At 39.6% G+C, this 11,174-nt stretch overlaps 1 protein-coding gene across 1 annotated transcript; it reads left to right on the top strand.

Moving 5' to 3' along the window:
• The first annotated feature begins 1,598 nt into the window (after nt 1-1,598).
• On the top strand, nt 1,599-11,140 carry SELENOP (selenoprotein P). The gene is made up of 5 exons (XM_084305041.1): nt 1,599-1,654; nt 3,445-3,648; nt 5,536-5,748; nt 7,519-7,636; nt 9,375-11,140. The coding sequence occupies exons 2-5, from the start codon at nt 3,458-3,460 to the stop codon at nt 9,975-9,977; spliced, it is 1,125 nt and encodes a 374-aa protein (XP_084161167.1). The 5' UTR covers nt 1,599-1,654; nt 3,445-3,457; the 3' UTR covers nt 9,978-11,140.
• The last annotated feature ends 34 nt before the right edge of the window (nt 11,141-11,174 follow it).

The raw sequence follows: 11,174 nt of genomic DNA, 5'->3' as shown, positions 1-11,174 counted from the left end.
TAAGCCAGCTCTTTCAGTTCACTGTGTCTGGACCCTTTATTCCTCAGCAGTCCTGAGCTGTGAGTCTCAGCAGTGCTCAGTGGTATAACACATAGCTTGTAGGCTCAGCACTGGTTAATTAAGCGTTGTGCACGTCCCTCTGCATAGCTGCAGAAGAAACGGGAATGGAATACTGCTCTTTATTTCTGCCTGTGTTGCAGTAACTGGTAAGACACCAATTGTCAGTTACTACTGAGCTGTATCTTACTCCCCTTCCAGTCAGTAGAGCCTTTCTTTTTAGCTGCTTCAGTGCTCATTTAGGAATTGACAGACCTGATGCATACCAAATAACTTCCAGCAAACCCTGTAGGGCTTTATTAGCACGGAAAATCGACAACTTATCTTGAGGCAGCAGGCCCAGCAAATAATCTGTTGCTTGCAACAGCACAGGACATCGTCACAGCTCTGGGGGCTTGATTCCAGCTATGAGGCCTGGCAGAGTACACAGAGATTCACTTCACCAACAACATAAGCAACATGAGCACGTTCCATTTCAAACAAGCAAACAAACCAGTCCCTGTCAGACATCTGTTTCTGCTTTCTTCACTGTGTCCTCAGAGACTATGGAATAAAACTTCAGATCTTTGTCCTTCTTTCCACTGGCTTGAGTGCAGCACATCTTGGTGATAAACCCTGAGGTCAGCAGTTCTGTTCCTCGTACCCAATGAGACTTTCGACCAGAAGCACGAAGCTTGTCTGTGCAAGGGACAGAGTCCCAGCCACAGAGCTAAGCAGTGTGAATCTCACCACCTTAAACTCTACAGGCACACTACTTTTAAACACCAATTTATCCATAAACATCCATAAACATGTACTTTGAAGGAAATCCATCCCAAGCAAATTGCTGTCAAAGTAAAATACCTCATGCATAAACAGTTCCCTCCCTGGGGAAGGGAAAACATCTTCACACAAATGTCCTCAGGCACCTCAGTGATGACAATGCGGAAAGCAAACCTAGCAGAGATGTGGCTGCCACCACATAGAGCTTCATGGCTTTCGTGCATCTACATTGCTTTAAATGTCTGGAGATCTGGACTTTAACCTCTGGCATAAGCTGACGAACGGGCAGATTCTCCCCAAGTTTTAGTGCCAGCTGACGTAACCCAGAGCAGCTGTGCCAGAGAAGCTCTGCAGCGCACAGGCGCTCAGCCTTGGCACACCACCCTCTAAGCAACCACGAGATAAAGCATAAGTGCAAAAACCTGCTAGCTCAGCATTTTTGTGAATGGAGAAGTACCTTCCCCCTCTGGCTGTGTTCACAAAATAAGGACTCGTTGGCCCACCCCTCCCTTCTGGCTGTACCACTGCCTCCAGCTCTGGGGTGACCAGTGCTTGGCACGACCCGAAATTCAGCCCTCGCGCCTGGCACTCCTCGCCATTCTGCCTGACAAAACGCTTCTGTTCGCAACTAGTTAACCCAGAAATATTTTGGCCACTTTTGCTGGAGGGGTTTGCTTCGCTTGCAAGGTCGCTCGGAGTGAGCTCCCTGAACTTTGAACTGTGTCTGCACAGCGAGATAAACAAGAGCAGTATAAATACTGCAGCCCTGCTCCCCACCACACTTTCCTCCGCGGCGCAGCGGAGCGGCGCTGCCAAGGCGAGTGGGGAGGAAGGGGTAAGTCTGCTGTTTTTGCTTCGACTAGTGTGCCAGGACTTCAGATTTGGCAGGGTGTCCGCTTGTTTCCCCGGCTGAAAAGGCCGGCTGTGGAAATTTCCATTGGAAAACGAAAAGTGAAGGGAAGTGTTAAGTGGGAGCGCAGCTCCTGTCTGGAGGCTGCAGAGGCAGAGCAGCATCGCCAGATGCCCCAGGAGCTTCGCGCTCTCCTAGCAGAGCCCTGTCAAGGTGGACAGTGTCCCAGACGTGTGGGAAGAGTGAACAGCTGGCTCTGCTGATGCTTCTTGGGCCAGTATCTCATCCTCAAAGTGCTGTACCCCAAAACGATTTTGGTACAACTGCAGGCAGGGAACGTGGGGACAGCGGGATTTCTCAACATGATGCTGGCACTGCAGCAGCTGGCTCTTGTTTGAAAAGATCAGTAATTAAAAGTTTGGTGTTATTTATTTATTTCTGAATATGACAAGATTGGTGAAAAGCCTACCCTTTATCAGAATTTACTGTGTCCAAAACATCCTGTATTTACTATCAAACTCTGATGTGAGTGCTGGAATCACAATATTCCACAGCCTCGGATGTGTTTGGGAGCAGTTTTAAAACTTTATTTGGGACTTTTCTGCACCCATTAACCCAAAATTATTATGTTATTGGAATAGAAGGATAACTACAGAATTTCTTGTATGTTTTGATTCTCATAAACATTAAATGGACGTAGTGTGGGCAGGAGTTTTTGTAAGATAGGGCAAATCTGAAACTTGAGTTTTCATTTCCTGCTTTTGCAAAATTGTTTCTATTCCTGTATTCTTTAGAGATTTTTCAATGGGATCCAAATGCTACAAGCTGACTTTTAAAAAACTTCGTCTTTTTTCTTTTCTTTTCTTTTCTTTTCTTTTCTTTTCTTTTCTTTTCTTTTCTTTTCTTTTCTTTTCTTTTCTTTTCTTTTCTTTTCTTTTCTTTTCTTTTCTTCTCTTCTCTTCTCTTCTCTTCTCTTCTCTTCTCTTCTCTTCTCTTCTCTTCTCTTCTCTTCTCTTCTCTTCTCTTCTCTTCCTTTTCCTTTTCCTTTTCCTTTTCCTTTTCCTTTTCCTTTTCCTTTTCCTTTTCCTTTTCCTTTTCCTTTTCCTTTTCCTTTTCCTTTTCCTTTTCCTTTTCCTTTTCCTTTTCCTTTTCCTTTTCCTTTTCCTTTTTTCCTTTTCCTTTTCCTTTTTTTCCTTTTCCTTTTCCTTTTTTCCTTTTCCTTTTCCTTTTTTTCCTTTTCCTTTTCCTTTTTTTCCTTTTCCTTTTCCTTTTTTTCCTTTTCCTTTTCCTTTTTTCCTGCCAGGAACTGTAATGCTTGCTATGTATCAAAATACTCTGGTGGTGCAATTTCTTTTAAGTCAGTGGACTTGCTGTTGAGTAGGTTGGATTCACACCCAAATCTGGAGTGAACTGGTCTGGATTTTTACTGGTGTAAACTGGCTCAGCACCACTGATTTCAAAAAACAGGAAATGAGGCTGTTCAGTAGCATTAAAATAAATTGCAGTTATTCTGAACTATTTTTCAACAACAACAAAAAATTACTTACTTAATTACTTAAAAAAATACTTAATATAGGAGAACTCAATTGCAAAACAAAAGAAATATGATTAAGGAGTCAACAGTAGTTCAATTTTATGCCCTCTAACTTTATGTATTTATTTATTTTAACTAAACTGAATGCAATGAGTATCCTGCTGTGTTCTGTTGTGGGAATTTCAGTGTCTGAACTTCGTTTAGGCATTGATCTCATTTTGTTTATTTTCTCTCTTTTCAGATAAAGCCCAGCCATGTGGGCAGGGCTGGGGCTAGTTCTGGTTCTCTGTCTCCTCCCAGGAGGAGGGACAGAGACCCAGAACTGCCAGGAGCCCCCCGAATGGCGGATCGGGGAGGAGAACCCGATGCTGAACTCTAGGGGCTCGGTGACGGTGGTGGCTCTCCTCCAGGCTAGCTGATACCTGTGCCTGCTGCAGGCTTCCAGGTGAGCGTAAATCTCTTTCCCATCTTTTGTTAAAACATGAGTGGTTGATTTTTTAAAGCCATCTGAGGATAATGCATGTGCCCAACTACAGATGCACTCAGTGAACACTAGCTTCCTCAGAAGCCCCGGCAATCCCAGCTGGTGTGTGTGCCCTGGTGTAGGAGCGCTCTGCACCGGTGGCAAAGATTCTTCAGCTCTTAGCGTCATCCTGACTAACAGATCGTGTTCTCCAGATGGTATTTACAGCATCAGATCAGATCAATTTGACATCAGTGAAACCCAAAACACACAGAAAGCCAACAGAAACAGTTCCTCAAGAGAGATGCTTCAGCTAGGAGCAGATAATTAATATAGTAGGATGCTGAAGCCAAGAAACATAATCCTCTGACTTGGCTAGAACATCTGAAACAGTCTAGTTATCACTCATATTTTATGTAAAATCTGTAGGGGGAATGGCAAATCAAAATGCACATTTTTAATGTTCTTTCACAGCCTCTGTTCAGAGATTCTAGATACAAAAAATAAAACATAAAAAAAAAACAACCAGAAGATACAGTAAGAACTGGCCTTGCAAAAAATGATGAAGCATTTAAGGGAATCTGTTATATTTTCATACAAGTCCTGAGATGTTGGTGTGTGCTGGTTTCTTGAACCTACCTCAGTAGAAATAACTAGGTAGCATGACAGTAACAGGAGCAAGGAAATAACTTTAAGTTGACCCAAACAGGAATTACATAGAACCCTTGTCTTGGATTCATTTAGTGGTTGTGAAATTAGTTTGGCTTAAAAATTCATACTTCTGGTTTCACGGCTTGATTTTGATCACTGTAATAACATATGCGTTTTCCCCTCTAGGCTGCTTAAGTTCATATTATGATAGTCTTTGCAAATTTTTCAAGAGCTGGATTTTTAAACTGAGAAATTTCTACCTCCATCGAAGTCAAAAATGAGCTTTGTGGTTGGCTTTCAAGGTAGTTGGACTTGATTCCATGCATTTTAGAAAAGCTGTATTCTTTCAAGTTCTAGAGTACCTCCTGGAAATGAAAAAATTAAAATGTTTTATAGAGTAATGTATATGGAATGATCCTGATCGAATGAACAAAAACACTGTACAGCAAGAAAGCAGCTTTCTGTACTAGGTAGCAAGGCAGAAGGGGTTTGTGATGGAACAGAAAAAGAGGAAGACTGATTCCTGCCAGACAGGCTTTAAACACACTCTATAGAGCCATTTTTTCAATCCTGTTATTGTAACATCCCTTTTCTGACTATCACATCTGGCTGCTGTACAAACCTATTTTATTATAAAGGTTTGCTTTCTTGATTTTTCATCTTCCTGATATATTCACTTTGTACATTCTTTTACCACCTATGTGACCCAAAGCTCAGCGTTTGAATACAGACATCTCGTAAGCTATCTTTGTTAGACCATGAAGAGTGTGAAAGAGCTGCAATAAAAATATCACTGAATTCATCTGAAAACAGATGTCGCCTTTCTTAGCTTTCTAAGCTCTTATAGAGTCTGGCTTGGTGATAGCATAGAGTCATGCTGTCATTTAGATTGGAAAAGACCTTCAGGATCATTAAGTCCAAAGACATAGTGGATAGCTATGGCAAATAGCAGGGATGTTTTAATGATGTTAGATTGTTGCCATTAAAGCTCAGAGGAAAAAACATTTGCTGTAATGCAAGGAACATGGAGGACATTAACTTTTGTTGATGTGGCAAATAACTTATGTCTGGAAGCATGCATACATTTAAGAATAATCTTTTTGCATTGCAAAGCAAAATAAAACAAAACAAACAAACAAACAAAAAAAACACAACCAACCAAACAGAAAAACCCAATACAATTGATTTATGGTCTTGCTTCTTCACATTCTCCTCTAGACTGGAGGACCTGCGAGTGAAGCTAGAGAATGAAGGACTTGTCAATATCTCGTATGTGGTTGTCAACCATCAAGGAGCTTATTCCCAGAAGAAATTTCACCTACTGAAAGAAAGTGTTTCAGAGTATATTACTGTCTACCAACAAGATGAACATCAAGCTGATGTGTGGACCACCTTAAATGGAAACAAAGATGATTTTCTTATCTATGACAGGTCTGTGTTTAAAAGGAAAAACAGGAAAATATTTGCACATATTTAGATTAATGCTTTGTAAATCTCTATATTAATTCATTAAAATAATCTCCTAACAAAAATGTTATAATCTAAGTTGCACTGAGTAAAGCACTTGAACTTTTGCTGGGAAAAGGAAGCTATGAAAGAAAAGTCTGCTTTTGCCTAAGTGAGTTTGGGATAAGTACATTCTTCTTCATAATTATTCTTCATAATTAATTGCATAAAATTAATCACTATTAATTTTAGATTAATATAGTTGAGTGCAGAATTTGATGATTCTGATGTTAAGCTGTTTTTATTCTCTGACAACTTCATTACATCCATATATTTGAAACTAGAATCAAGCCAGAAAAGCTACTTGAGCTACCTGACTTCTCACAAAAACATTGTGACTGAAGTTGCTGAAGGCGTCACAGGGACATGTATCTTTTGGCAGAACTAGTAATAATTATTTAATTGAAGTCCTGATTTTCCAGTTTTGAAGTGATGGAAATTATTTGAAAAGTCCTGCAGTTAAGATGTCCGTCTCAGTTACTATTATGCTAGTGTAAAGAACATTCTCAGTTCATACTGAAGCATAATGAAGTTTGTTAGGGAAATAGAAAGTTATTTCACCTTTTTTTTGGTCCTTCTTGTTCTTGGGTAACATGATGAAATTAGGCATCAAATGCAAATTAGGGAGCAAATAAACCCCAGTATGGAAGGTTGATGTTGTATGACAGACAAACAGAATGTCATCCGTGGAGGGTCCCCAAAGCTGATACCTGGCCCACGTTTAAAGGTTGAACAATTCTGTGCTGTCAACATGTAGGATACACCTACACTGGCACTTCTAATTGATTTGGCAATAGTTTGGCTGTGATCCATTTTGGTTCTAGGAATTTTTGTCCTGCCAATCTGTCGTCCTAGATGTGTACTGCAAACATGTAGGGAGCTCAGGCTGGAGGAACTGCTGTTGACATTGCAGGTGGGGCGCATAAGAAGGTGCCCTTGTGTACAGCTTGCACATTTATTCCAGCTGGTCAAGGACATACCAGAACATTACAGTACAGACATGGGGCAAACACGCACTGTAAAAATTCCCTCATGCACACCAGATCACTAATGGAGATAGATCACAATGTTCATTCCCATAAAAAACAAACAAACAAACAAACTAAACGTTAAGTTGCATTAGGGAAAGGTTCTGCACCCAGAGGGTGGTCGGGCACTGGGACAGGCTCCCCAGGACAGTGGTCAGAGCACTGAGCTGCTGGAGTTCAAGGAGTGTTTGGACAACACTCTCAGACATTTGGTTTGTTTTTTGGGTGGTCCTGTATGGAGCCAGGAGTGGGACTTGATGAGATGTGTGGGTCCCTGCCAACTCTGATATTCTGTGGTTCTTTGTACACAATAACCTTGTGGTTATCTGTACCAGTATGCAAACAGCCCTCCTCGTTAGTAAAACAGGTCTTGCTAACGTGTACCTTTGGTAACCTGAGTGCAGCTGAAGCCGAGTTTTCTGCCCGTGGAGTTGTTATGTCAGTCAGAAATCAGTCTTCACACTACAACTGACGCGGCTGAGCAGACAGGTATTTGTAAGGCAGATGCTGGTTTTTACTGTAAGTTTCTTGGAGGAAATTGCTCTCTGTTGGTCTGTACATTGTGGGTGGACTGACATGAGTAAAATAAGGTATGTTAAAAAAAAATATTTAATTTTATTTGTGTATGTTTCTGCATACGTAACCGTGAAGTTCTTTCTCTTCTTAGATGCGGCCGCCTAGTGTACCACCTGGGTCTTCCCTATTCCTTCCTGTCTTTCAACTACGTAGAAGAAGCTATTAAGATTGCGTACTGTGAAAACAAGTGTGGAAACTGCTCTTACACGGTATTTTCTAGTTTAATTCTTCATATATTAAGAAAGGAAACTGGATTTGAGCAGTACTTACATTTTTTTTTCAGTGTGATTAATCCCGAAAGACATCATTTTGAGTCTAGACATTTCGTGGGTCTAACAGAGAACATTTACATATTTTTGAAAATGAATTAGATGTAATTTAGAATAGACTGATTATTCAAATTCCTGCCCTTGACCTAAATGCAAATCATTTTCAGAAATCTAAATACAACTTTGTGTGGTAATCCTGTTTCTGGAGCTAGTGAGCATTTAGATACCATTTTTGGGGACAGGTAGGTAATTAAATAGTATTTTTGGGGGAAACATGACAGCCAAATCTGAGCTGGTGTAAGTTACTATTCCTTTTAGTTTATATTTGAATGTATACAACATACAATAATATATTGTATAGAAGTAAATGTATGCAGTATACAATAGTTAATTTTAAAAACTGGTAATACAATGTGACAATTATTACTATTATGAAAGAAAAAGGGTAGCTTTGTTTTACATGTAACTAGGGATCAGAAATACTTCAAGGATTACCAAGAAACATGCATACATAGTCATGAACGTTGGACAAGAATCATTGTTTTGGTTTCTATCATACAGCTTTACAGCTGAATGTAGGCCTCAGGCAGGTTGGATGTGGGAATATTTTTATTAGCAATTATGTAAACCATATTTTCTAAAATTTAATGTTAAGAGGCCTGTCCAGCTTTCAGTGTTGTAAAACAAGGTTTCTTTTGATACATTCACATATTTTTTTTTTCTTTTTTTTTTTTTTTTTTATCCCTCTTGGTTAACCTTAGGGGGGACAATTGAAAGTTTTAAAATGCTAAACACCACATATGGTGTTCAGAAGGCACACAGCACCTTTGTGCCTGGCTCACGTTCAGCCCCTAGTGCTTACACAAATAATCACAGTTGGAATCATGCAGTCTGATAAACACAACAATTTGGGAATTGAAATAGGACACAAAAAGTATGTGACAGAAAATCTTCCCTGCCCTATTACACTGAGTTACAGCCAACCAGGCAGCAGTGACACATGAATGTGCTTTAATCTTCAGATGGAGAAACCATTTTGAACAACTTTGCCAGCTGCAATGTTCTTATTTAAAGAAAGCTTTCATGTTTAGCAACTGGACATATATTGCTGACTGGTTTATCTATTTTTATGGAAACGTCTTTCACAACCCCCCTCTCAGTGGTATGAGATAGGTTTTCATAGCTGCTCCACTGGCGTGCTTACCTGTGCCTGAGGTGTCCAACCACAGAACCACAGTGGCAGTTAAGCTAGGGATGTGGGTGATACGGGGGATTTTTGTGCCTCCAACAAATCTTGGAGGCAGATGTTTCTTTCCAGTTTTTCTTTTGTAATTGCATCACGGAGGGTGTGGTAGACTCTGCTCTTGAAGCCAACATGTTTGGATTTCCCCTCCCCACCCACCTCCAGAGGTTACAGAGAGAACTTTTTTGGATAGTCTTTGTATTTTCTTGATTTTGTTGGAAGCTGGAATGTTAAATGCATTGTTCTTTTCTGCAAGGAAATATAGATGGTAGCTCACCCCTTACATTACTCCATGAGTTTTTCAAAACTACTTATAAACAGCAGTTTAAAATATCTCATTGGTTGGGTTCTAAGTACTGCAAAAATACTTATATGATTAATATTTACAAGTAGTTTAATTAAATACAATGCTTTGTTTAAACTTATGTTTTGCAGGAACCTGATATTGATGCAACATGCGAAAACATCACGAAAAAAGCAGATGAAAAGCTAGCAGAGGTAGAGCCCAAACCAAGTGGTCAACACTCAAATCACAACCACCAACTGCACAGGCACAGACACCACCACCACCACCACCGCCATTCCAAAAATCAGAACCATGAGGCTCCTTCTGAAACTCAAAGACATCACCCTCACAGTGGTCGGCGTCACAGAGTTTTTGACCATAACATACATGATCAGACAGGTAGCCATGAACAGGTAGAAATTGTTCCTCCAGGAGAAGGTGTGGAAATTCTTAGACAAGATACAAAACTATGAAAAAAAGGGAAAACCAGCTGTAAAAACCAGTTAACCTGAAATTGGCAGACAGCATCGTCAGACTCAACATCTAGTAGCTGATGTTGTCATTGTCGACACCTTTTGTTTGAAGAGCTAGGAAATTCTGTCACTTGACAGTGTCGCGGAGCACTTCCAAATTCTTGCAGGTGACACGGCCAGCTGTTAGCAGAGGACATCACTGAATCCTGACAGTGACGTCTGCTCACTGCTGCCTGAGAGTCACCAGCAGCAGGAGCAAGTGAAACTAGCGACACCTGACAGTGACAGGAAAGGGCAGGAAACTGAGCATGAAAAACAAACTAAGCACTTTAAAAATGCAAGGAAGTCCTATTGCCTAAATTTATTTAATTGCAGCAGTGGAAAAAAATAATAGATTAATAAAGAAGTATTTCCATTACTCCCAAATGAAAATTAGACCACGACAGGTGACATGAGTGTAGAGTTAAGGTTTTGCAAAGAGCAGTGCTCTTGGAATTACATAATACCTGTCAAACTCCATCAACAAAAAATTCATTAATATAAAGGAATTTAATTAACCCAGAGTTTGTTTTTCAGTTGCATGTGGGAGGTGTCGGCATTCGCGATTAATTTGTCTTCCTTGTTTCTCTTCTAACATTCTGCTTGCATTTGTGAGGACAGGAACATAAACTATGACCTAGGGGTTCCTGTCTGATGTTTTGCAATCAAGAATAGAAGAAAAGCAAAACAGACACTTTAATCTTTTTTTTTTCCTTTTTTTTTTTTTAATTAAGATAGAATATACTCAAAAGCTTTTTCTGACCTGGGGATACAAATTATGTACAAGAAAAGCTTATTTCTAAACAGTGTGCCAAAATAACTTCTTATCTCAAGTGTAAGATACGAGCAACAACTGAATTATTTTAAAATCACAAAATCACATGTATGCTTTACGTTTGTGGGTTAGGTGCAGTATCAGGATCCACCGATGCATTCTACTACAGTTTGTAAAATCCCACTGAATGATTAATAAGATCATGTCTGAAGTGAGAAGTGTTAACAATTCTTTGTGTGGAATCAGTATTCTTAACAGAAAGGGACAGAACAAACTCAGTCTTGGTTTAATGTTTATCTTTGTTTATGACAGTACTGAATTTGTTAAATCTGTATTGATTAGCAAGGTAATATACCACTGACATTTGTGTAATTTCTCTGTTTGTAGCTTAGCTTTCTCTAATTTTGATTAACCAAGTTGAATTACAGATACAGTTGTGTAAAGGATTCCTGGATGAAGAAAGGAAAGCTGCTTTGAAAGCATACACCATAACTAATGATGATTTAATAGGAAAACTCCTACTCCTACGAAACCTGAATCTTTTTATGGTGAATGCTAATTAGCAAGAAAGTAGTATGGATATAAACTGAATGCCTACTTTTGGAATATATGGAAAGAGAATTTTCAATAAAAAGTATTCAGTATTTCTTCATGTGTTGTTT

Source organism: Netta rufina, assembly GCF_964035555.1.
Source record: "Netta rufina genome assembly, chromosome: Z".
In the NCBI taxonomy this organism is placed as follows: domain Eukaryota; kingdom Metazoa; phylum Chordata; class Aves; order Anseriformes; family Anatidae; genus Netta; species Netta rufina.
Note: the sequence above shows the minus strand (reverse complement) of the source record. Positions and strands in the feature narration are given on the sequence as shown.